Source organism: Sordaria macrospora, chromosome 6, assembly GCF_033870435.1.
Source record: "Sordaria macrospora chromosome 6, complete sequence".
Classification (NCBI taxonomy): domain Eukaryota; kingdom Fungi; phylum Ascomycota; class Sordariomycetes; order Sordariales; family Sordariaceae; genus Sordaria; species Sordaria macrospora.
Window position 1 is genome coordinate 3,470,023 of NC_089376.1, and position 25,036 is coordinate 3,495,058.

The window sequence follows — 25,036 nt, forward strand, 5'->3', positions numbered from 1 at the left end:
ATTTCGTCGGGATCCGGTCCAAAGACTCGTCGGGAAGCAAAAGATGGAGTAATGAAGATAGAAATAAGAAAAAGTCAAAAGGCAACTGCCAATTCAGGAACCTCAGGCTTCGGGCAACACGACAAGAAGGGAAGGCGGGAAAGAATGTCGAGCAGTCGAGCTTCCCCTGCTTCCCCTCCTCGCCGCGCGTGGAAGGTGGGTCCCTTCAAAGTTCTGACTTCTGACTTTTGACGGGGTCCCGCTTTTAGTGCGTTAGGCGGGGTCCGTCAGCTTGAGCCGCGGATCTAGAATGCCGAGAGAAGAGCTTCAATTGAAGTTCGATTTGATGATTCGGACATTGAGTAAGTTTCATTCTCATAATGATCCAAATTTGAGATGTTGAGGTTTCATGAATTGACTGTTTCGAACATCTCTTTGGCGACAAACACAGCCATGTTATGGATGATGTAATACTGTGGACTTTTTCGAGCTAAGCTTCAGTCGCGATAATGATGGTGACCCTAACCCTGGCTGTGTACCTTTACTTAAACCCAATAAGCGATTGGTGATGACCTTCATCGTCGGGACTGGACCATGGGATCTCAGCCCCAGTTCGACATCCCTATAAAAGAACGTCTGTGGTTTGTATAGGTACTTCTTTCCCGTTGAGACCCGTTGACAACAGATTTCTTCCATGTGAAAGCAGATCCGATTTGATAGCATCAAGCTCTTTCAACCAAGCCAAGGAACCAATGATTGGTACCAACCTTACCCACAATCCCTTCTACCGTTCCGTACCGTGTATCCGTTACCGGTGATCCCTAGAGTTTGTACCTCTTTGCTCATACCTAGTAATATCAACCTCGATGGCTACCCACATACCCATAGTTCAAAGAAAGAGAAAGAAAATCAAGCGGAAAGGCAAGACGCATCAATGGCAGAGCTTCAGAAGCAACACTCTCAAACCGAGACACGCTCTCTCAGGAACTTACCTGCCCGCTTCCCATATCCCCCTCACTACCAGCGAGAGAAAGTCTCCTACGCAGTTTTCCGCCTCTCAAACATTCTTCCAATCGTGGCCAGTCACATTATCCTTCAACATTCTTTCCGCTGTCTCCCTCGGATCTGCTTCACCCGTCGGCGGCGTAATCGGTAACGACGCATCCATCGGCCTCAGCTGAAACTCCGAATAAGTCCGGCTGTGCTGCTGCTGCTGCTGTTGCTGATGATGTTGATACTGCTGGAACGGATACGGATTATGCTGCTGCTGATTCGACCTCGGTCTCTCCTCGCGGTTTTGATGACGGCCAGCCGAGGTAGGCGAATAATTCTGCGGAAGCGGCAAGGGGCCGGTAGCCGTGGTATCGACAAAGTCCTCGTCCATCGGCGGAAACTGGCTCCGGAAGCGGGCAAGAGAAGCAGTAGCAGCCGAGTTGTGATCGCCGTCAAAGGCGACGCCATCAACCATTCTGGCATCACGGCGCTCATTAGACACCGTCGCCGACTGGCTGCTGGCGGGCATGGAGTCGTTACCACCACTACCGCCGCTGTATTCGCGGTCCTGGAGCATACCCCCTTCGCGACGGATGATGTCGCGGATCACGTCCCTTCCGCCGCCACTGACTCCTCCTCTGCCAACGCTGCCACTGCTCGTGGGAGGCGGACCGCCGCCGCCGGCAAGCATGTCGGACAATCCGGAACTGCTTCTCTCCAGTCCCCATCCCGAAGGACCACCGGAAATCTGTCCCGGCAACGGACGTCGGTGGTATATCGGTCCACTAACCGTACTGCCCGCACCCTCTCCGAAGCCCACCAAGCTCTCCCGGCCATCATCGTAGTCGCTCATCCTGTCATCAAAGGTGCCCACACTCCTAGTAGCGAGTCTCTCCTCGTCATCATCCATCATGGTGTCGGGGCCCGTGGCGTACCCACTGGCCGGAGGACTAGTCGTCGGCATGCCCATGTCTGTATCGTTATCACGGGGATCGAGGTTCATGGTCATGCTCTGGTCATCGCCGCCATCGAGGTCGGGGGCAGTCTCGGTGTTGGTTCCGGCCTGCGAGGTAGCCGAAAGCGATGCGGTGGTGGTGCCCTCGTATGCCGAGTCGGTGGCCGAGGCGGAGCCGACCGTGGACATTTTGGTGGCAGCTCTGGGCTGGCCTGCGGCGTCAAAGTAGGCTGGTGTTACCGGGACATTGGGGTTGTTCTGTTGGCTCTGTTGTTGTTGCTGGTAATATAAAGACTGGCCATATGAGAGGTTGTTCATGGCTGATTGAGGAGTGCCGGCAGAGCCGGGAGACTGTACACCGCGGAGGGCGGACATCATGCCCGGGAGACGGCTTATGCGATCGTTGCGCTCGGCTTCAGGATTGGAAGGCGGGTTTCGGGTGTAGTCGCCGCTGAAGCGGTTGCTTGTATGTGGTCCGCTACCATGATGGACATGGCCGCGGTGGCCGTCCTTGATGGCGGTTGTGGACAGGGTGGAAAGTGAGGTGGTGGTGCTGGTCGGGGTGCCACTGGAGATGATATGATGGTAAGCCTATCGTGAAACTAGGGTTTGGGAAAGGAAGTACAGAAGCACCGGACACGGGCGCAAACAAAATGACGGTAGGTCTTGATCGAAAAGTCGAGTAAACTCACGGCGTCTCAGACGGAGTGTCCGGATTGGAGGGCGGTTGAGGCAGGTTCGCCAATGTACCCGTAGGATGCGATTGTTGCGACATGATTGTTTAATCTGATCTCGTTTATTGTCGTCAATCACGAGAAAGAGGGGCGATTCGAATGGTCGTCTTGGTCGTCGCGTCTTGCGAGATCCGAATAGTATCCTGGGAATCGTACGGCGAGGTCCGTGAACAATAAACACGACCCGCAAATGTCGCGATGGTGGATAGTCACGTAACTGAGGAATTGGGAATGGCAGAAAAGAAACCCTTTGCTACACAAGCGCTGATCGACGTCGAATGTGTTAGGATGTGCGGTGCCGCGTGCGTGTCAGGTGGTTCTTTGTTGTTGAAAGGAGCATGGAATCCAGTGCGACAACGGCTTCCTTCCTCCAAAAAGAGAAGAAGAAGGTGGAGGGAAATGACGTCGGGGTAAGCACTACGACGCGGCAGTAGCAGTCCCCTGAACTTGTCACGAGCACTACCAATGGCACGATTGCTAAACAGACCATGCAAGCGAGAACCTTGATGCCCGGCACGTGTGGGGCTCAGCCTCCCTAAGCCGCTGCTAGTGCATGTACCTCTACCGCTGTAGCTGCTGACTTAGCAGTTGATATGTATGTGCGGGGCTGAGATGTGCTTTCGGCTTTGCTAAATACACTATGCCATAACGCTGCCAATCAACGTCCCCTCCTCACTCCAAACCAAAACATCCCCGGATTAAGCACCTCGGTCATCGACAGAACTCCTGATGATCACCATCTCTCCTATTCATCTTCATTCAGCCTTATTTCTTCGCCTTGTTGTTGAAGCTTCATACACCAACAACCATCACAAGACATCAAGCCTCAAAACCCTCCCGGCGGTCATCACTCATTCAACCTTCCAATCTTCCGCTCTGCTAGTTCTACACCGTCAAAATCAGAGCCTCATCCAGGACTTCCTCCACCAGTGATCAAACCCAAACGATCAAAACTCTCCCGGACTAAACTCAACAACCTGCCTCCCCTCCACGATTCCCTCAATGCTCTCCACAAACTCCCGAAAGGCCGGGTCCTCCTCCAAGTAAAACTTGCGGTCTTCGGGCGTGTCGAATTCGGAGACGAAGACGTGGGAGATGCGGCCCTATTTGCTTCTTTGTCAGTATCAAAATCCATCATGCCAGATCCATCATGTCGTATTCCGTTACGTTCAGTTATGAAACATCCGTCGTGGTCTGGTCTGTGAAAGGGAAGGGGAAGGAGATGAAGCGGTACATATAAAACGTGAAAGGGTGCAGAGTGTGAAAGATGAAAGGGAACAACGCAGTGAGGTAAGTAAAAAAACCAACATTCATCCTGCCCTCAGGACAAACATTCGTCCTGCCCTCAGGACAAACATTCGCACCCCCTATCGCCGTCTTGAGATACGGCATGTGCGTTTTCGGATGGGTGCAGCGGTCTTTGAGGGACATCATTCTGTCGCAGACCTTTTTTTTTTAAGTGAAAGTCAGCCTTGGTGTTCTTTACTTCCCTTGTTCTTCAGTTAGGAGCACATGGCTCGGTTGTTGATGGTGTGTTTTGCCGCCGTGAGTCGTGAGTCCGGGTCGGAGGAGGGAGAGAGAAAGAAAGAAAGAAAGAAAGAGGGGAGAAATGGGGCAGAACCCACATCTTGAACTTCCTCCTGTGTTGCCAGGGGTTTGAACTCGAATAGTTCGACGTGGACGATACCCATGTTTTCTTCTACAGGAAAGTAAGGTGGGTACAGTAGGTAGGGTGAGTAAGGTAAGTGTATCTCGATTCAGTCCTCTGGCAAGTCAAATTGATGGGCGGTTTGAGGCGAGAGATGTGGTCTTATATATCACGTCGAGATACTTGGGAAGTATGAAGACGATAGGGTGTGCAGTGGCCGTTGATGGAAAGGCCAGTCAAGTGTGCCTCAAAAGTTGGTCCCTTTTGGTCCGTTTGTCTAGAGTTGCTCACTCTGATTACATCACATCAACATCATATCAACAGAAGCTCCGTGCACCATCGGATGTGGTGCTTTGTTGTCTTGATGTGAACAACACGGTTTCCTGGGCAACTATCGTTGATCGCAACCTAAGGTACCCTCAGCCCCTTTCAGTTTTGCAATTATTTTCACTTCAAGCACGAGGGTGAACTCTATTGGTTGATTATAATTTCATTGCCGCTAATCTCATAGCTCATTCATGTTTGACTAACTTAGCCAAGGTACCATAACTGATGATCGCTTAGCTCTTCAAAGGCACTATGGTATCTACAACGACGAAAAAAAGCCCGATGTTCGAATACCACCATACGCCATGCCATGTTTGATCAGTGAGTACTGAAGAATGGATGGGGTTTCCTTCCCAAAGCGAAAATAAAAGCGAAAATCCGGTAATGCTGTGGTCGATGCCTTCGTTTGAAGTCATATCATGCAACGCTAGGGCTGTTGGACTTTTGGGTTCCCCTTTTCCGGTCTTCCATGGCATCCAAATGTGGTTCCCGTCAAATCTAGTCCAGTCCTTGTTGATCGGCTTCCCTAATGAAGCCCAGTTGGCTTTCTTGTGGTCGGATGTACCAACTCTCCCGTGCCAGTATACGGTTGAGTAAGTTGTATGTGTGGGTAGGTAGGTTTACCCTTCATATACTCTTACAATGTTGTCAAGGGGCTCCTGACGGATGCTTTTCAGAGAGAAGATATGCACAGCCAGTAGGTAGCCCTGGTGATCCGCAGTCGTAAGCTGCCGAATGGCACTAAACCACAGATCGGTCGGTGAAGGCAATCTCCAGTGTACTGAGCTGCTCCATCCACCTCTGAGTAGCTCCGCCCAAGTGAGTCTGAAGCCAAGTCAATATCTTAACCCCCTCCTCCTCCTCCTGACAAGCCCAAGCCAGCTACCTTAAGCGGGCATCCCAGCCGCAGCCCTACTCAACCTGCGCAACGTAAGCGGCATAACACCATTGATGAGCGTCTCAATAACCTCATCAATGATCTCGCCGTCGCCCACGTTCTGCGCCCTGGTGCGACGCAGCCAGTACTCGAACGGGCCGCGGTTCTTGGCCAGCGCGTACCCCAGCTCTGAACAGCGCTCGGCCGGACTGTGCTCCGTGTGCATCTCCGTAAAATGCGTAATCATCTTGGAAATGTCTTTGAGCGGCCACTTGCAGGGGGCGGCGGGCGAGCGGCCGGTTCCGGCCAGCAAGTACTTGGGCGCCGAGCACAGGCGACACTTCCAGTAACCTAGGCGCTGGAGAGCCGTGTTTTGCTGGTTCTCCTCATCCACGTATGGCTGCGGGGAGTTGGCGGCGTTGCCGTTTTGGTGATGTTGGTGTGGGTAGGATGGGTGCACGGGAATGTTAAACTCCCAGGTTCCGGGGGTGCCGTAGGGAAGCCGATGGGGTGAATTACCGGACGAGTTGTTGCCGTTGGGACTACCGCCTCCGTCTGCCTCTCTAGAGCCCGTGGCCATCATCTCGTCGCCGTCGGCGTCCAGCAACTGTGGCTCATCGGGCGTCAGCTTCGCTTTCTTGGCTGATCCCCCCGTGGTCTTACCGCCATTGTCGTCCTCATCATCATCTGACGGACCCCTCACGCGCTTCATGCCCGCTACCTGGCCCGATCCGGCAAGCAGGGAAGCTGTGTACGCCCGTCCTCCACTCGATGCGCCGTAGTTGGTGAAAGGAATTCCCTGGCGGCGCAACTGAACCTGGAGGTTCTCGATCCTGTGCTGGCAGTGGCGGATCTGGTGGCCGAGATCGAGCTGGCGGAGCTGGAAAGTGCGGGTTTCCTGGGGGGTGAGGTCGGGAAGGTCAAGAGTGGCGGTGCAGTAGGCTAGGTCGTGCTGGTAGGCGTCGATGTCCTCTTGGAACTGGCGGAGCTGGATCTCCTCGAGATTGTTGATGTTCTCGTATCCAGTGCCGATGACGCGTGACGCCGCTGTGTAGGCATTGCCTCTGGCCAAGGCTGTGTCGTTGTTCTTGCTCTTCCTGCCGTCCATCTCACTGTCGCCGTTGCCGGCGACTACCATGGCAGTCTCGGCGTTCTTCTTTGGCGTGCCATTTCCAGTGGGTTTACTGTCATGGGTATTGGTGATGGTGGTCTTGGAGGTCGTGGTGCCGTTGGTCGTGACGTCCATGGCATTAGATGTGCTGGAGCCGTCGGGCTCTTGTGCAGTGGTATTTGCAGCAGTCTCCGGATGTGTTTGACCCTTGCTCTTCTTAGAGGCACTGGCGGATGTACGAGGCGCGGCCATGCTGGCGGTTTTAGCCGTCTCAGGACTGCGAGGGTCGGCAGAGGCAGCTAGACCACCGACAGACACGGTGATGGAACCGTTGGGGGTGTTCGCCGACTCTTGGGCAGCAGCAGCAGCAGAAGTAGAAGCAGCAGCCTAATGTCGCCGAATTAGTATGAGGTGCTCAGCAGTAGTAACTTGAGATGCACGTATGAGACTGGTGATCATCATGAAGAGAACGAGACAGTGTTGTTGAGTAAATGATATGGGAGAAACCGGCTTGATCCCAATGGTTGATTATATGTCTACTTCTTCTTCACATTCATGTCGTTTTCGTTCATGTCGTATATGCCTGGCGGTATCGGTGCGGGATATGCGCAAAAAGTCAAACTGCAATGCCATGTTGACATCTTTCTTTTTTGTCTCTCACTTTGCGGTCGCAATCACTCAAACAATCAAAGATACAAATCAATGATTCGCAAGTTTGTCTTACCTTTCCCTTTGAGACTGCAGCACTGCGCTCTGCCTCCCTCTGCGCGTTTGACGGACGACCTCTCTTGGGCGGCATTGTTGCCGTTTTCAAGCGGGCGCAACGAGAAGGATGGTGCTGGTGATGTTGTCTGGTGGTGGTGGTGGTGTGTGGCCAAGGTTCCAGCTTGATTGCAGTCGCGAGTTGTTGTCGTCGGGCGAGAGTTGTCTTTTTTGAAAAAGAAGAAAAAGAAACAAGCAATAAAAAGATTGCGTGGAGATGCAACTTATTGAATACTCCTGCCTGCCTGATGTGGAGATGTTGTTGATGAGATGATTGCAAAATGAAAGGTTGTTGCTTGCAAACGTGGGAGTGGCGGTGGTGTGGTTGTGTGAAGTGGAGGGAGATGATGAGAGGAAAGAAAAAAAAGAAAGTGGGCAAACAGAGAAAGAAAGAGAAACGGCAGAAAAAAATAAAAACTGGAGGAGGGAATGCGACAGGATGGAATGGCCAATATGGGGCAGTAAAAAAAAGGCGGGGTGTGTACGGAAAGTGAAGGGACCTTGGATGTAGTTTGTACCTTTTTGACGACTCCAGGTTCTGGTTCCAGTTCTTTTTACTGGTTGGCTCCAAGGTTCATTCACTGACTGGCTCAAGCTTTCGTTGTTGTTGGTGGGTATGGTTTGACAGATGAAAGCGAGACAAACTGGAGAGGGGGAATTATGGAGTGCTTATTTAGGAAAACAAGAGACCCCTTTCTTTCTCTCCTTTTCCCTCCAGCTCTCCCTTTGTTCCTTTCTTTCTTTTTTCTTTCTCGTTTCCCGCTGTTCTTTTTTCCTCTCCCTGCTGGTCTGTTCTCTTCGCGACCCCAAAAAAAAGCCTTGGCGTCTTCCCCTGCCGACACCCCCTTTCTTCCGTCACTTCTCCCCACTATTTTGACGCGTTGCGAATTCGGATTGGCCAGATCGATGGTCTGAACATTGAAATCGGGAATTTGGGAGTTTGGAGACGCACGGGGCAACATCGACATTGACACTGACGGGGAAACGGTAGACGAAGCTTGGCGTGGGTTGGTTGTAGGTAACTTGTACACTGCGTGTTGGTTGCTTGTGAATAGGAAGATGATGACGGCTGTTTTTTGTTTCCTTTGCCATTTTGTCTGCATGTCAGGGATGAAACCGTTTTCGTTATTCTTTTGGCTGACTTTTGCCTACCTGTATCCAGCTTTTTCTCGGCTTTCCTCATCCGTGTCTCTCCCTCTCACAGGCCACAGCTTGGGTGGGTTTCAACTTCTTTCTTTCTAGAAAACGAAAGACGAACAGCAAAAAAAAAAAAGTGGACAGCATCTCAGGCTGACACCGTCTATCCAACTATTATTGTTGTTTTCAATTTCAGTTTTCAACGTACATAACACTTGGGTCCATGCGAACAACATCAACTTCGGATGAAAGGGAATGAGATTGGCAACCTCCAACATCTGCCTAGACCTAACCAAGACGTGAATCAGACAAAAGAAATAGAAGACCCTATTGTTCTTTCATTGTGCCGATCTTGACTAGCATCGTTCCAACAACTCAAATGACAGTTAATGGAATACTAAAAAGATCAATGTCAGTCAAGATCATACCTGAGCACGCAGATGAAAACACTTATGGAATTCTATACAGAAGCATCAGAGGAAGCAATCATGTATCACAATCATGCCCGGAAGGGATAAGCACACCTGACATTGCAGACGTACATATCAGTCCTCAAAGGTATGTTAGTGCGGTTTTTGTCATAAATGGCAGCAAAAGTTCACCAAAAAAACAACGGGATGACCAAAATCAAACCAAAGAATTGGAGAGAGTATGTGAGGCATGGGAAGACACATCGGGCTGATACTTACTTCTCATACAAATTTTGGTGGAATATTGGTTGAGTTGCGAAGAGCACGTTGCGAAGTCCCACGCTAACAGACTTTCCAGGACTGATATGTACAACCATACACTAATCCAGGATCCATTCCTTCCTCCGAGTTTTATGGTCTATGATCCGGTAGGAAACCACGTACCTGGATGAACTCAAGCAACCTAACCACCTGAACTAACACATCAGAAAGTCGTGGGAGACACATCATGACAGTTCACCGCAGAAGAACAAAAAGATACTCACCTAACACACACGTACATACGTACACACACATCTCTTCCAATTATAGCCGAGACCGATCTTAAATACCTAGGTGTCTGCAACTACTTCAACTGCCTGATGAAAAAAAAAAGAAGAAAAAAAAAAGAGGAGAATGCCCCAATATGAAAACATGAAGATAGAAACAACAAGGAAAAAACGACAAAAAGAGAAGATGTTGTTGAACATCGGGAATTGAGCCCGACGTGGGGGTCGAACCCACAACCTTGAGATTAAGAGTCTCACGCTCTACCGATTGAGCTAGCCGGGCAGCTATTGCAAGCAAAGCTGCCATGTCATTGGTTGTTTCTTTTGGTCAGATAAGTCCTTATAGAGTTATTCTCCTTACTGCTCCTACACTTTCGAAAAAAGGAAAACTTTGTAGACAACGTCTTTCTTTCTTCTCACTCATTTTCACTGTTAATCCCACTTCCTTTCCTGTCCTTTTTACAGTCCTTTTTCTTTCCGTATCGAACAGTAATCATTCTGTCCCATGGGAGAGATATAATAACGGATAAGAAAATAAAATACGTGCAATGTCATCGGTTATTCGAAGCATCTCAGAGTTGTTCCTCATAAGTCATTGCCATTGGTATTACAACATTACAGAAAAAAAAAAACCTTGATAACAATACCTTCTCCCTTCCCTTCCACTCCCACTACCACTGCCACTTCCTTTTCGTCCTCGACCATAAAGTAAAATGCCTTCTAAATAACACACCGAGGAATATGAATAAACATAAACGCGTGTTAGCACGAACCGTGAAACAAAAATAAAAAAATCTACCAAGCCTCCCACCTCTGCCCTCCCATAGCCACCAAGCGATTAAACAGCTCATCCCTCAACGGCACCGCAGTAATTTTGAAAGTCTTGCCCTCCGTCGTGATAATCTCCAATCCATCCTTGACCTCCCTCTCCATGCTCCAATCCACAACAATCTTGGCCTTCCATCCATACCCGCCCACCTTCTTCAGCTCAACAATATCCGCCACGGCAACCGTCCACACGGGCTTGATGTCTTCCCTCTCCTTGCCCGCAATGACCGTCGTACCTTCATCATCCTTACCCGTAGCAAAGGCAATAGAAGGGATGGTAGCTGTCGTGCTAACGTAGCAGTGACCCTTCTTGCCGTCAAAGCGGCAATCGAACTTGACGGGACCGGAGACGGGGACTTCGTCCTTGGGGGGTACGATATCCAGTCTCTCCTTGGCGTGGTGCGAGCCGAGCTTGGCACGAACGTGATCGGTTGCTCCCCCGGTGTGGACCAGGCCGGCAGTCACGTTCTTGACCCATCCCAATACCTTGTTGGATTTCTTAGTCTGCTTGTTCTTGGAGTGGGAATCAACGTCAAAGCCGGCCTCGCGTAGGCCGTCTTTGGGGTCTACGTGCGCTGCTTCGTCCAACTCCGAAGGAGAAGCGTTCATGGGGTAAGCGGCGCCCTCGAGGCGCATTTGAGCCTCGGAGTCGAGGGTTGGCGGGTGGTTGGCTGGGTCCTGAACAGGTTGCTCGACGACGCGCGGGGGAGGAGGGAGAGGGGCCTTGTTGGCTTCGCCGATGCGCAGGAGGGTGAGGGTGAGCTGGGCGTTGGTGGGGACGCCCTTGAGCAGAGTGTTGCGCAGCTCGAGGAGCTTCTGCCAGTCGGGGATGACGCGGTTGAGGTAATCCATGCCGTGCTGGATGATGGGGTCGCCGAACATGCCGAAGCCGAAGCCGAAGGTGAGGGACTTGACGAACATATAGGAGGTGACGAAAAGGGAGGCGCCGAAGAGGGGAATAACTAGGGTTGCCAGGCGCAGACGGTGAGTGTCCTTTGGAAAGGGAGGGGTGGGGGAGAGAGCGCTGGAAGATGGTTAGTGATTCAACGGTTATACATAACAGGTGCCGGTGAGGAAACATAAAAGACAGAAAAACGTACTTTGCAAGTCGCTCGCAGTTATCACCGATGTTACCGACTACCTGCATGAAGGGTCGAAGCTTGGCCCACATGGCCAGCTCCATGGGCTTCTTGGTCTTGTCATGGACTGCATTCCCCATGTTAACAGATGCCGGGGAGAAAAGAGGAACAAGGGGTTGCGAGACTCACCATCTCCAGCGGGATGTTTACCGGCCGCACTGCTCACAGCGAGCTCGGCAAGTCCGTTGACCAAGTTATCAGCTTCCTGCTCGACCGCTTCACCCTTGTGATTCTCAGGGGCACCCGTAGCACTATCCTTGCTACCGAGGGTACCCGCCCACGGCTTTTGCACGCCACCAGTGTTGGTGTCAACAAGGGCGATGGGTGCTGGAGGGAACATCAGCTCGCGTGTGGGAGGATGGACAATGAGCGCAATGATCACGCCGGTGATGAGGGGCATGACAAAGTCAAACAACCAGGCAGTAAAGTAGACTCCGGCAAACCAGGCCGTTCGCTCCTTCTCACGCCAGGACCGAAGACGGGCAATGTGCTTAACGGCAGCGAGAATGCCAACAACAACGGACATGTAGAAGCGTTCGATGTTAGCGCGCATCTTGTCGGGGGAGAATTCCTCCTCCTCGGCCGTGTTGAGGTCCAGACCACCGGGCACGGGAGTAACCACTGCCTTGGTGTGGATAATTTGCTGTCACGGTGTTAGAAGGGCGTTCAGCTTCCAGATGATAGAAACTGGTCACTTGCCTTGTTGAAGCGGCGAACGAGCAGCCATAGCTCCTCATTGTCGATGCCGCCAACCAGAGGGGCAGCAATCTCCTGCTTGGGTTCGTTCCAGCCCAGGTTGCGAACCTCCTTTTCGCTCTCAAGCTGGGCGGCGCCCTTCAGCTTATGGTCCTCGGTGGCGAGGGCATGGGAGAGGGTGTGGCCATCTTCGAGACTGCCGGCCGCCTTGTCGAAGGCTTTTTTGGATTGGAAGATGTCTTGGGCATTTTCAGCGGGAAGAGGCAGGAGATCCTTGAGTCCCGTACCGGGACCTGTTTCGCCCGTGATGGGGTTCTCTTCCTTCTCCCCGGTGAGGGGATCTTGTCTCTTTTCAGTCAAGTTTTCGTCGAGCATGTTGGCGGATTTTGTTACCACATCAAGGGTTTGTTGGGGTGTAGTGGTTATGGAAAGGGCTGAGGTTATACCCGCAAGCTTAATATAGTAGGGGTCACGATGTGAACTACGGAACCGGGTCTGATCAATGGAAAGAGGGAGGGGGTTTAGTTGAGAATCCTAAGAGTGGGAGTGAGTGGTTTGATGTCCGGGTTGCATGGAAGCTTAAGTCTTCTTGTGTGGTACTTTGATGGAAAAATCCAGACACATGGGGTCCAAGCCGGATGAGATGCAAGTAGTGGGCGAGGCATCGAGAAAGAGATGAGGTGCCATGACGACGGAAGTCTGGAAGCAGTGCTACAAGAACGACGGGACTCCCGTCCGAACGGGGAAAGGGTCGACTGGGGAGGGACTTATGACATCAATGGCGCCAAGAAAGGGGACTTGCTGGGGCGGGGGGGGGAGCCACTGAACACTGAAACCATCCATTGGGGACCTGCCCTGCCACTGTGACGACGCTGCTGGGCTGGGCTGTGTTGTTAGTGCAAAGCAGGCAGATTCCAGGGTTCCGGATCTGCAAATGCCAACTTCGATCAAGCCTCGTATCGCAACGGCTTCTCCATCGAACCCGATTTCTTGTTTTCTGGCCCTTCTCTCCACGTGGAATTGCCTTTAAAGCCATCTGGACCCTCATAAGGGCTGTCCTTCTGTTTTGTTTGTCGTCTCTCCTTGCCTGCCCCGTGCAGAGTCATTAGGCAAACAGGCGTCGGCTGTACTAACACTTATACGTCATGTCAAGCCCCTGCAACAAGTGCCCGCCAGCTGCAAGGAACCATCCGTCAACAAAGCACCAGACCGCCTTAACCAAAAAAAACAACAATGACAACAGCCTGCAAAGGATGCTTCTCGTTATAAACCAACATGGACGACCTTGATTTGAGAATTGATCTTTGAAAATGAAGTGCATGGAGCGCGGAAGGACTCGTTTTCACACTTATAGATGTGATGAACGCCATGCCGAGCCTACATGGGTACAATTCGTCTGATAATGGCTGGCACATAATTGTTAAGGACTGCCCCACTCACAGTTAGGCCACTGGCAGAAGTGGTGACGACATTGACATTGGTCTTTTGCCCATTAACAACACCACACATCCCCGTCGTCGGAGACTTTCCTTCGATATACCCATTGAAGACAGCAACTATTGCATTCTCACAGCTTGACTTCTCCAATCCAACTCAAACTGCCACTCTCGCCAATACACACACCTCCCAGACCATTACCGACAGACACCATGACCGTCACCACTCCCGAACGCGTTTTCCAGCTCACAGGCTCCTGCAACAACTACCCTTGGGGCAAAAAGGGAAAGGAGTCTCTCGCCGCTCAACTATGCGTAAAGACGGACAAAAGCTTCCAGATCAAAGATGACGAGTTCTACTCGGAAATGTGGTTCGGCGATTATCCCGACTTTCCAGCAAAGAAGTTGGAGACTGGAGAGCCCCTGAAAGACATCCTCGACAAGAACAAGGAGACACTACTGGGGAAGAAGGTTATTGAGAATCTCGACGGCCAGCTCCCGTTCTTGCCAAAGGTATGGGTACAATAAGCTACTCGGATTGTAAACGTACCCACGGCTCAAGTCGCTCGTGCTAACTTCTGCCCTCTCCAGATCCTTTCCATTGCCAAAGCCCTTCCCCTCCAAATTCACCCCAACAAGGAGCTCGCAACAAAGCTCCATAAGAAGGACCCCGAGAACTTTACCGATCCCAACCATAAACCCGAGATCGCCGTAGCTCTGTCCAAGTTCGAAGTCTTTGCTGGATGGAAGCCACTCTCCGACATTGTGCCTCTCTTCCAGCTTCCCTTCCTCAAGCAATTCGTCCCTCCCGGAACCACCGACACCTGGACCGACGCCACCCTCCGTGAGATTACCCGAAGTCTGCTCAAGGCCGAAGAGGGCTCCGTCGAGAGCATTGCCCAGTCCCTCCTCAAGACCCCAAAGGAAGACCTCGGGCCCAAGAACGACTACATCCCCGACCTGATCCCTCGTCTACAGGAGCAGTACGGCCCCAAGGATCCTGGAACTCTCGTCGCCCTTCTCTGCATGAACTTCATGGTCCTGCAACCCGGTGACTCCATCTATATCCCCGCCGACGGTATTCACGCTTACCTGTCGGGTGACATTGTCGAGTGCATGGCCCGCAGCAACAACGTGCTCAACGCTGGGTTCTGTCCTCCTGCCGACCGCAACAGCTACGACTTGTTTGCCGAGACGCTAACGTTCCAAGGTCATACTGCGGCGGACATGCTGCTGCCGAGCAAGAAGAGCGAGAAGAGCAAGGCGGGGCACACAGTGGTGTACAAGCCGCCCATGAGCGAGTTCGATATGCTCAAGGCCGACCTGGGGGCTGGGGAGAGCGACGAGATTGCGCCGAGCGATGGGCCTGGCGTGTTGATTGTTACCAGTGGCGAGGGTACCATGTTGACCGAGGGCAAGACATTCGACTTGAAGGAGGGATCCATCTTCTTCGTGGCGCCGGAGACCGCGGTTGTCTGGAAGTCCGACAAGGGAATGCAGATCCACATGGCGGTTGTATGAGGGGCTTAATGATCTTCCTACGGTAAAATTTTCTTCTTTTTTCCCGGCCTGTTAAGCCCAAATACTTTTATGTTTATACGATTAGCACCCAAGTAAAACCTTTTCTTACTAGATATTCACCTTTGCTCCGAGAAAATGCGATTATTTCATGTCACTGCCTCTGTTCTCCCTTTTCTGCCTGTTCCACAAACAGCAAATACTACTTTCACATCCCCAGGCATAGTACGGTAGCTCACCAGTGTACTACGTGCAAAGCGCACTTTCCCGCGTCCACATTTTGTTTCTATGAATCTTCCGGGCGTGCTCACTACATGGTCGCATTGTTAGAAGTCATGATGTGTTTTTAAACAAAGGAAGGAGCTGCTACATACAAGTCAAGTGTCACCAAGCAACTGGGTGGGTTATGCGATGATATACCTCTCACTCATGCCCCCATCTCTCCCCTCGCCTTCCGTTTGAAGTCACATCATCTAACCAGTATGGCAGTAGACACCGTCCAAGACGACCTGATGCTAATAATGGAAGGGAAGAACTTGCTCAGGACGTGAATCCAAGGGATCTGCTCCTGTCATGCGCGGCATATAAACCGAGGCAATGTTACAGGTTCCGTTCCCAATTGACTTCTCAACATCATTCTTCCCAGACTCTTCATTTTCATTAGCAGGCCATATCACACACCGTAGGTTTACTACAGAGCATTTTCATACCTATCTTTCCCACGCGATATGTCTCAGCATCCAAACCATGGCCTAGCAGGGTCTTAGCCCGGCCAGCAGCAGCAAGCGAATGGAGACGAGCAGAGCGTACCGCCATTGCAGAACGCGCCACCAGTATTCGAAAACCAGAACTACCAAAATCAGTACTTCCAAGATCAGTACTTGCAAGCGTACTTCCAAAATCAGTACTTCCAAAATCAGGACTTCCAAGATCTGGATGTACGCCTTAGCCAATCCTCAGCAACTGCTTTTGATGACTCAACAGATTTATATCCCACAGGACCACAGCAATATTTTGGCCCCCCAGCCAACGCAGCTTCTCAGTATCCGAACCATAACCCGGCGGGGTCTTTTTCTGGCCAGCAGCAAGGGGATATGGATGGGCAGAACGTGCCGCCGTTATTCGCAAACTTCGACTACCAAGATCCGAACTTCGCAGGCCTTTTCCAACAGCCCCTAACGGGCACTTTTGACGGCCTGACCGCTTCGAGTTTTGATCCCTCTGGTTGGCCAAGTCAATCAGGCGACCAGCTGCAACAAACAGGCAATACTCCTGCGACTATTCCGACTCAGTACAATCCCGATATGTTATTCAATGGCATGGCGATGGGCAACCTGGATACTACTTCTCCCAGCAACAACAGATTTGTCAACCACTCCCATCCCGGCCAGTTACCACAACAGGGGCAGCTAGGACCTCAAACCCAGGCACAGCAGCAACAGCAACAGCCGTACCAGATCCAGCAACAAGCTGAAGCAATGCAGCGAATGCAACAACACCAACAGCAACAACACCAACAGCAACAACACCAACAGCAACAACACCAACAGCAACAACACCAACAGCAACAGGCCGCCCGAAGACACGCGCAACAGCAAAGGGGTCAAGTCCAACAAGGCCAGAGACCCGTTCACGACGGCCAAAGAGGTTCTCAAGGCATGCCGCAAGGACAGCCGGGTCAGGGCGGTGCCGGTAGTCGTGGTGGCGGTATGGGCGGAAAGAATGCCAACAGCTTTTTGCCCATGAATGGCACTTCCCAGGTAACTCGCCAGCCGGTAGTTCAACCAGATTTCGGATCCGGCATTCATCCAGTATCTGGAGGAGCAATGGGTGCTGGACAAAGCGCAGGGAACGATCAGGACGCATACTATCATCATCAGCAGTTACCGCCTGGCAGGAATTTTGGATTCGGGAACACCCACCACCCTGTGGCTGGAGAAGGAATGGGCATTAGACAAGTTTCAGGGCGTGACTAGAACACACACTCTCAGTCCTTTCATCTACAGTCACCGCCTGGGAATTACGTCCCCAAGTCACAGCCGCTGTATTCCAGCCAAATCCCACCTCCTGCCACATCCATAGGACAACAGCACACTGGCCTCAAACACAATTCCAGCGCGAGATATAAGCAGTCGTCGGGAGAAACGGGCCCATTACCAGGAAAGCAAAAATTTGATGCCTCTGAAGGCAACGGCAATCTCTATTCTCTGGAACCAGGGCAAAACAACGCCCAAACAAGGCACATGGCAAAGAGTGACGGTCATGACCAGGTACGAAAGGAGAGGGGCCAGGAAGGACCACCCATTGTTCAAAGCAATGTGGTAACTTCTCAAGATAGCCTAATTATCGGCGAGCCATCTGCGGAGGCATTCAACGTGGAAGGCCAACATGACGACGAGACTTTCAGGTCTGTAGAAACAGCCGAAGCAGCGGAGCAGGATGCCCAAGAACACGCAACCGCAGACAGAAATGTCGGCTCTCTCGCTGACACTGCTAAACGCTGGAAATGTGTAACTTGCGAGAAAGAGTTTAAAACATGGCAGGACCTATCGGCACATAGGACATATTTTATGGGGTACTGTCTAAAACCCCCCCATCAATTGTTTGTTTGCTGCTGGTGCGGAAAAGTTTGTGCTAGAAGGCAGGGCCTACAAATCCACAACAGATCTCACTTCGTCTTTGTCCAGAATGACATGCCTTGGTGGGCATGGGCATGTCCGGAAGAGGGTTGTACGATGTGTCTACCAGGAGGTGATCAACCATATGCAACCAGGGATCAAGTCGAAGCGCACATGCTGCGGACGCACGAATCCGTACAACCCTGGGATTGTCAGGCTTTACTCATATTAGGAAAGGACTTTCCGTGCTTATTCAAAGGTTGCCGAGAGCCACAGCACACGCTGGAGAAGCTAAAGAGGCACATGAAGAGCCATGTGAAAAGGATACCTTAACCTCCACTCTACCACCAGCAGGTCCACAACCGGCAGTGGCTTCCGACTGGAGTCACAGCCCAACAAGAAGATAGCCGCCTCTCCCTGGTTCAAGTGCCCAGCCTATGCCGCACTGTTTCCTACAATTGAACGACGATCTTTGCATATAGTACGGGCACGTGAGTGCGCGGTCCTTGCATATCCTTTTGTGGATTGTTTCGAGATTTGCTTAGGAAGACCAGCAATGGAGTTGCACGTTACCCAGACACATACTACGCCGCAATGGGTGATGCATGTATGTGCCTGTTCTTCCTTCAGCGGGTGCTCGTATGTCGCTCCCAGCGCTGACGGTTTGGAGTAACACGTTGTCAATGTTCACAACATAAAGTCCTCAGTAACTCTCTGTGCTTCATGTCGGAGATGCAGCCCCTGCTTTGTTGTGAAGCGGGCGTGAAAAAAAAAAAAAAAAAAAAAAAAAAAAAAAAAAAGACTTTGCCTTACTGATTGATGGTGGGAGTATGCGTAATGGTGGAGGATGATGAGGTACATCTGATCTCTGGTCTCTCGTCTAATATATGACATGACATAAAAGATGGATACGGACGGGAGTGCGTTTACGAGGCTAGGGGCAAAAAGAAAAGAGAGGCAGTGGTTGATAGTACATGTAGTACATGATGTCTACGTACCTCTACTCAACGACGCCAAGATATGGTGTGTTTTTCTTCTTCTTTATACCTAGGTATGGAGCGCCAATGAACCTAGACCTGCCCGTCAAAGTCGTGACACTCTTTACAACTGCCACTGGGGTTGTGAAATGTTTCTGTTTTCTTGGATTCCATGGTGTTTGATGTTTTGGTCTCTGGTCTCATGGTGGGAGGTAAGGAGATAGGACGGCTGTGGGCACTGGGTTATCTCTATCTATCGGTACTCTCTCGCAACCCGTGACATATACCTTACCTAAGGTAGACAGCGTACAGTCCAATACGGATTTTTTCATTTATTCGAGATCTTGGGCCAATCGCCCTGGGAAGTATTATGTCAAACTGGTTCCTTTCGTTCAGGAACCAAGGCATATTTGATTCTTGCCTTGAGCATGCTGTTTGAGAAGTTCCATGTGGCAGATTGCATCTTGTTGATGTCTGTCCAATTTGCATCTGGCTATTACGAGTTTTCATTGTGAGGTCGGGGGCAGTCCGATCGAGAATCAAGACAGGGTTGTCTAATACACGAGACGTACCTATTAAGCTCATAAAGAAAGCGAGCGAACGATTCTGTCCCACGAGTTTCGGCTTTTCGTACATACACTATAGGAGACAGAAAGAGTTGAGTTGGCGACGCCCAGAAGCAAATCTATCAAAGTTAAACACCATAGACACTATGATCTCGGTAGCGCTTAGGCCGGGGCATTTGATCAGGTTGCATGTGTCTGAGATTCTGAGGTGTACAACTTGAAGGAGAAGGGGTCAGGAGGATGAAGTAACCATGATACTTTCCCTTTTAGGTCATTTGGTACAGCTCTCGACCAATCATATGACAGAATACTGACTAGGCTCCACAGCCAGCATTTTGCCTGCCGCTGTTTGCGACCCGACTCTAGCTCCACCTGTGTTCCATCCCGTCTTCTCCAACTGAAGATGCCAACTCCCGTCCTTTTTCCAGTCTCCAACCTCGACATCCACTCGCCTTTGTTGAACTTTTTCATTTTTGTCCACCAAGAATGAAATAAAGAATGGCCTCAAAGTCCCCTCGACCATTTTGTTCCACACTTCCATTGTTCGTACCCGACGACACGTCCAGCCACCAACATGCCAAATCCGGAAGAGGGCCGAGTGCCACCCATTGAACAGCAGCAACCTTCACGAGACACGACCACTGCCATCCCAAGGCTACAAGGCTCAGCGGCACTGTCAAAGACAGTAGATTCGATCTTTGTTTGTCACCGAGTTATTCGAACAACGGAATTCTATTCACCTGAAAGATGGGGTAGTGAACAATGAGAGGGGAGCCGTCGCTTGCTTCAGTCGACTCCCAGTACTCGTACTTATGAACAGCACATCGCGACCAGCCAGCGCGCTCGGTGAACAGTCTGATTGATTTGGGCTTCCTTTCCCAACTTTCTTTTCTTCGAATCGCAGTAATAATACGCACGATCAATCTAACCAAGCGCGATCCGAATCATGCCGCCAAAACAGGCCGCCGAAGAGTCGCAGGCCGGCTCCGGCTCCGGCTCCGGCGCGGGCACGCCCACATCTGCCACCTCCCAGGCCCCCAGTTACACCCAAGAGGAAAAGATAGAGAAATTGTGGTACCAAAAGAGAAATGCAAGACATCGCGAAATAATCACCGACCTCATCTATTACGACGAACTCAAAACGATCAGGCGCAAGGAACCGATCCTCAATCCGGAAGATGCTGCTGCCCCTGTTGTGACGGTCAAAATATGGGAGCGTCCTGAGGCTGTTATGGACCCGAAAATCGGTATCATCGGCGACGACGATGATCAGGAGGGATTTAAAGTCCGGCCGCTTCCATTCAAGAAGACCGCCGTTGTTTCCGGGGTCGACGATAAGACGGAGGCCTCGATCACGCCAGGGTCCAAGAGGAAGGCATCCGTTCTTGATGCTGAACCGGTCAGACTTATATCACACCATAACTTTACAGGTATCAGAAAGGAGCTGGGATACAGACGGTCCATCGATTATCACTTTCGATTGTACAAGCTTGCTGCAACTACGAATTTCGTTGACCGCTACCGCAAGGGGGATCCTCCGGTTCCAATCGCCGACCCAGACCTGGCGACTATGCTCGGAGACTGGGATTGGTCGAGATATTTCAAAAACCACAGGCGAGAGTATAGAAATGCTGAAACCCCTCCCGCCGTGCTTTACAAGGGTTTCCCCATGGTCGAAAAGGTTGTCTTTGTGATGCATCCAAACAAGTGGGAAGATGATTACAACCACGGCAAAACAATGGACGAGGGGCACTGTTACTGGGCTTCTATCGCGCTACTGATCTACGGCAGTGCCAGCTTCTGGTTACTCGTCAAGGCCGAACACCTTTGGTATCTCGAGACCACCCTCAACAACCGTTATCATCCTCGCCACGATTTCTATAAGAGAATGATGAAAACGAAATTCAAGTCCAAGGCATTCGGACCAAAAGAGGGTGGCGTAATGATGCAAGGAGAGTTCAACCTTTGGGAGGCACTGCACATTCCAGGCCTCTGGATGAACCACGACCCGTGCTATTTGACTGCTGATCTCTACCAAGTTTTTCTCGTGCTTTATAAGTACGGTTCGGAAAAAGCAAAGTGGTTTAACAAGGTCTACGACATGAAGACTTTTGGGGCCTACAACAGTCGACACATATTTCTTTGCTATGCGGTACGTCCCCTTAGACCTCCATAGAGTAATGACAGCTGACAATACTGTGATTATAATAGTATGAAAATCATTACCGACCCATGCTTCCGAACAATTATCTTTCCTACGAGTTCCGCCTTCCACGCCTCACGCTGGAGTCCACGAAAATGTACAAGCTCCTTACAGCAGAGCACAACAGGCCAGATGACGGCGTATCCCACCACTGGAGGGCGCCGTTGAACTCCCTCCCATCTTCGCTGTCGCTGCCTAGAAATAGCTACCATGGGGTTACGGAAAGTCATATCTACAGAGTGGTTGGATATGAAGACCCCCTCCGACCAGTTATCAATATCGACGATGACCCCATTGTTATCCATGTCGACGATGACAACCATGTCTCAAATCCGCCAAGTACCAAGCGTGCAAAGGTTGATAAAACAACGAGTAAGACGGAGGTTGCGGAGGCGACGAAGCCTGTGACATCAACTCCAGCTCCAGCACCAGCACCCAAGCCAACTACTCCGACGCCGGCACCCAAGCCCACCACCCCCGTAAACTACACTACTCGGTATGTCTCCCTATCCAGTCCTACCACGAATGCGACTACAACTGATAACACTGTTTTGCCAGGAAGGATCTTAAAAAGACTCCCGAGCCTAAACGTCCCTCGTCCAATTCAGCCCCCGATTCCCAATTGCCCAGTTGTCATTCCCCCAGTCGGCAGGGCCTTTGAGGCGTTGTGTGGCGAGCTGGATGAAGCAGAAAGCCAGACAAACTCGACGGCTCTAATCACTCGAGGACCATTTGGCCTCACAGCCTTCTTCTCCCGACCACCGCCCGACCTTACGAAGCTAGACACATACTTTCCCCACTACAACCGCCAACTGCTCGACAGCTTCTACGTCTGGCTCATCCAGCCCGAGAACATCGTGAAACCCCTGCCCCAACTCCTAGATGCCCTCGAGGTAGGCAACCAGAAACACGAACAAGCCAAGAATCCCGCTCTCGCTATCCGTAGCCTCCTCGGTCTAACAGCCGACATCGCCGCTGTTGTGACCTTACTCACCCGCTACGACTTCCGGCTTCTCCTCGAGTTTTACGCCTACGAGATGAAGATCGAAAACAAGATGGGTAAAAGCTCCGCTCAGCTGCTCGACGAGCTGGAGGATGGCCACAAGAGGTGGACCAATGATATCACTGCACCCAGGCACAGCGGTGTCCATCCGGGAATTATTTACACACTCGAGATGATGCTCGGTCGGTATGACCCTGTCTTGCTAGCGGATATGCAGGAATGGGCGAAGTTGGCCATGTCGGCATCTGCACAAGAAGGTCAGGCCCAGGATCTGGGTCCGGGTAAGGAGATGGAGTGGAGTAACGCCCGGCTGGTGCAGTTGTTGGAGGAGGAATATCAGAGGAGAGAAGAGATGAAGAGGGCTGAGCTGGAAAAGAAGGAAGCTGAACGAAGACTAAAGGACCAGTTGGAGCAGCAGGATAGAGAGTTGGCCTACCATAGGGCGTTGGAAGACAGGTACTTCAGGGAGCAGTTTTGGTCCAAGATGGATACTATGGAGGTGGAGATGACGGGAGAGCCGAGACGTCTCAGTCTGAATGCGATGGATTTGGATGAGCCTGACAACCCGTTTGGTGCTCCCAGATCACCGGTGGAAGGGACTGTTCCGATGGATATGGGGCCTGAAATTGACATGGATGATATGGACATGGGAGCAGATTCGGAGACGGACGAACGACGGGCACGTGAAAAATACATGGACGAAGCGAAGCTGAAGGTGAAGGACGTGACAAAGAAGGAGAACTACGCCGACCTGTTTATCAGTTCAAGGAAGCCCAAAGTGAGCGGCCTTGCAGAGGATGAGAAAAATGACTTTGATCTTGACAAGATGAAGGCGGAAAGAAGGGCGCAGCAGGCGGAGAAGAAGCGGCGCGAACATGAGAGGCTTAGAAGAGAACAGGGCAAGACCGCGGAACAGGCTAAGGCGCCGGTGGGAGAAACCGCCAATCAGAAGGCGGCTAGGCAGCTAGAGGAGATATGGCGAGCCAGAAAGGAGAACGAGGAAAGAGAGAGACGCAAAGCTGCTGAAATAGAGAGACAGGGACGAGGAAGATCCCGTGCAGGTTCTGCGTCATCGGGCTCTCATCAACGCGCTGGCTCTTCTTCTCGTACTCGTGCGCCTTCAACTACCGGACGACCGCGTCGTTCATCTACATCGAGAACCCAAGCTCCTAGTACTCCGAGCCGGAAGGGCGACGAAAAGAAACTAGGTATGGAAAACATTGTCGATGAGAATCCCATGGCTCTGGTACTTGCTAGACCTAAACCCCCTACGCTCAAACTGCGACCTGCTACGCCTCCAAATTCTGCTACCGGTACTACAGCGGGTGGTGATGACCCTTTTGGACCTGCAGCTCCTAAGGACTCGGCTAAGCTCGATCCAAAGCGGACTGGTTCTTCTTCTTTTAGTTTCGCTGGTCGTAATATTCCCACCACGGCAGAAAACCAGCCGGTAAAACCTATGCAGAGATTCGATCCCAACACCGCTACAAGGCACAGCAATTTTAACCCCAACGTCAGTACATCCAACGCCGCCGCCGCCGTGCCCAAGGGTAACACGTTCAACCCAAGCTTTAATCCAAACCCACGCGGTCCTTCTCGTCCTTCTCAGCCTAGCCATAGCCCAGGTTCAGGCGCTAGGTCTGCATCTAGCGGTCGCCCACGCGCCGGTTCTGGTTCTGGTTCAGGAGCTGGTGCCCGCCTCGGCCGTTCCCGAGCTAATTCCGGATCCGGATCCGGATCACCGACAAGAGTAGGAAGGAAGAGAGGAAACTCTAACCCAAGAATGGGCATGGGTATGCCGGTTGTCACCAAAGAGACGATAAAGAAAGGGTTCGAGCATAAGAACGTGAATCTCAACCCCATGACTTTGCCAATAGGACAGGGACAAAGTCAGGGGTGGGGAGGGTTCGGGAACCTTGGGACTAGTCCTGGAGCTGGAACAAACGCCATGGATATCAGTCCCGGAGACAGAACCACATCCATGTCACCGGAAAAACAGCGACAGAAACCTCCTTCGGTTTCTTCAAGGGGTAGGGTTGACAAGAGCGCTATGAGTGGGATGGGGAGACAGAAGGTGGCGAGAGCGCCGTGGTTGTCGGATGTGCAGGAGGTTACGGAGGAGGGGTTATATGACGATATTGAGGGAGAGCAGGGAAAGAAGATAAAGGTGGAGGTGCAAGGGCAGGGAGAAAAGGATGTGATTGATGGGAGCTTAAGGATTGAGGAGTTGGGGGATGATGATGAGGATTTTTATGTTGATGCATAAGTGGTGAGGATTTATGACATGCGGAGAGATCGGGTAGGTAGAGGTGTGTTTTGATAAGATAAGAGAAGAGGCGTTTGGAGTTTGCTACTTTTTATAATTCAGTCGTTATTTTGCAATGTGGTTCTGGCCTACATGTTCCTGCTTGCGGATGGGATGGCTTGATGGCTGGGGACGTTTCCTGGATTAGGGGTGCGTTGTTTTGGGTTACTTGGCGTGAGAAAGGCTCCCCCGTCACTTACCGTACGAAACCCAGGCTATAGCATCCACAAACATAACACCATTTCATCCACAAGATCACTGTCAAA

At 51.4% G+C, this 25,036-nt stretch overlaps 6 protein-coding genes and 1 non-coding gene across 7 annotated transcripts; 2 read left to right on the forward strand and 5 right to left on the reverse strand.

The window, feature by feature from the left end:
- Positions 1-387: 387 nt before the first annotated feature.
- Positions 388-3,043, reverse strand: SMAC4_09168 (uncharacterized protein). Its single transcript, XM_003347415.2, has 2 exons — positions 2,620-3,043; positions 388-2,495 (listed from the first exon to the last, which is right to left on the reverse strand). Exons 1-2 carry the CDS (start codon positions 2,700-2,702, stop codon positions 1,037-1,039), a joined length of 1,542 nt encoding a protein of 513 aa, XP_003347463.1. The 5' UTR covers positions 2,703-3,043; the 3' UTR covers positions 388-1,036.
- A 274-nt stretch (positions 3,044-3,317) lies between these two features.
- SMAC4_12903 (uncharacterized protein) lies at positions 3,318-4,518 on the reverse strand. Its single transcript, XM_066091146.1, has 3 exons — positions 4,287-4,518; positions 3,970-4,107; positions 3,318-3,764 (listed from the first exon to the last, which is right to left on the reverse strand). Exons 1-3 carry the CDS (start codon positions 4,350-4,352, stop codon positions 3,609-3,611), a joined length of 360 nt encoding a protein of 119 aa, XP_065947570.1. The 5' UTR covers positions 4,353-4,518; the 3' UTR covers positions 3,318-3,608.
- A 204-nt stretch (positions 4,519-4,722) lies between these two features.
- Positions 4,723-7,423, reverse strand: SMAC4_09167 (uncharacterized protein; the record flags this gene model as incomplete). The annotated part of the gene is made up of 2 exons (XM_003347414.2): positions 4,723-7,011; positions 7,349-7,423. 2 exons carry the CDS (start codon positions 7,421-7,423, stop codon positions 5,524-5,526), a joined length of 1,563 nt encoding a protein of 520 aa, XP_003347462.1. The 3' UTR covers positions 4,723-5,523.
- Positions 7,424-9,691: 2,268 nt separating this feature from the next.
- On the reverse strand, positions 9,692-9,764 carry SMAC4_14019. Its single transcript has one exon. It is a non-coding gene; the product is annotated as a tRNA-Lys (tRNA).
- Positions 9,765-10,276: 512 nt separating this feature from the next.
- Positions 10,277-12,519, reverse strand: SMAC4_09166 (uncharacterized protein; the record flags this gene model as incomplete). The annotated part of the gene is made up of 4 exons (XM_066090906.1): positions 10,277-11,333; positions 11,410-11,515; positions 11,578-12,091; positions 12,148-12,519. The coding sequence occupies 4 exons, from the start codon at positions 12,517-12,519 to the stop codon at positions 10,277-10,279; spliced, it is 2,049 nt and encodes a 682-aa protein (XP_065947571.1).
- A 557-nt stretch (positions 12,520-13,076) lies between these two features.
- Positions 13,077-15,588, forward strand: SMAC4_09165 (uncharacterized protein). Its single transcript, XM_066090905.1, has 2 exons — positions 13,077-14,093; positions 14,172-15,588. Exons 1-2 carry the CDS (start codon positions 13,794-13,796, stop codon positions 15,099-15,101), a joined length of 1,230 nt encoding a protein of 409 aa, XP_065947572.1. The 5' UTR covers positions 13,077-13,793; the 3' UTR covers positions 15,102-15,588.
- A 4,617-nt stretch (positions 15,589-20,205) lies between these two features.
- SMAC4_09164 (uncharacterized protein) lies at positions 20,206-24,731 on the forward strand (the record flags this gene model as incomplete). The annotated part of the gene is made up of 2 exons (XM_003347411.1): positions 20,206-21,411; positions 21,471-24,731. The coding sequence occupies 2 exons, from the start codon at positions 20,206-20,208 to the stop codon at positions 24,729-24,731; spliced, it is 4,467 nt and encodes a 1,488-aa protein (XP_003347459.1).
- Between the last annotated feature and the right edge of the window lie 305 nt (positions 24,732-25,036).

Coding starts and splice junctions, on each gene's coding strand:
- SMAC4_09168 (XM_003347415.2), bottom strand. CDS start 2,702: ATGTCGCAACAATCGCATCCTACGGGTACATTGGCGAACCTGCCTCAA. Junction 2,496..2,619: donor GACACTCCGTCTGAGACGCC/GTGAGTTTACTC, acceptor TATCATCTCCAG/TGGCACCCCGACCAGCACCA.
- SMAC4_12903 (XM_066091146.1), bottom strand. CDS start 4,352: ATGGGTATCGTCCACGTCGAACTATTCGAGTTCAAACCCCTGGCAACA. Junction 4,108..4,286: donor CACAGGAGGAAGTTCAAGAT/GTGGGTTCTGCC, acceptor TAAAAAAAAAAG/GTCTGCGACAGAATGATGTC. Junction 3,765..3,969: donor GTCCTGAGGGCAGGATGAAT/GTTGGTTTTTTT, acceptor AGAAGCAAATAG/GGCCGCATCTCCCACGTCTT.
- SMAC4_09165 (XM_066090905.1), top strand. CDS start 13,794: ATGACCGTCACCACTCCCGAACGCGTTTTCCAGCTCACAGGCTCCTGC. Junction 14,094..14,171: donor AGCTCCCGTTCTTGCCAAAG/GTATGGGTACAA, acceptor TGCCCTCTCCAG/ATCCTTTCCATTGCCAAAGC.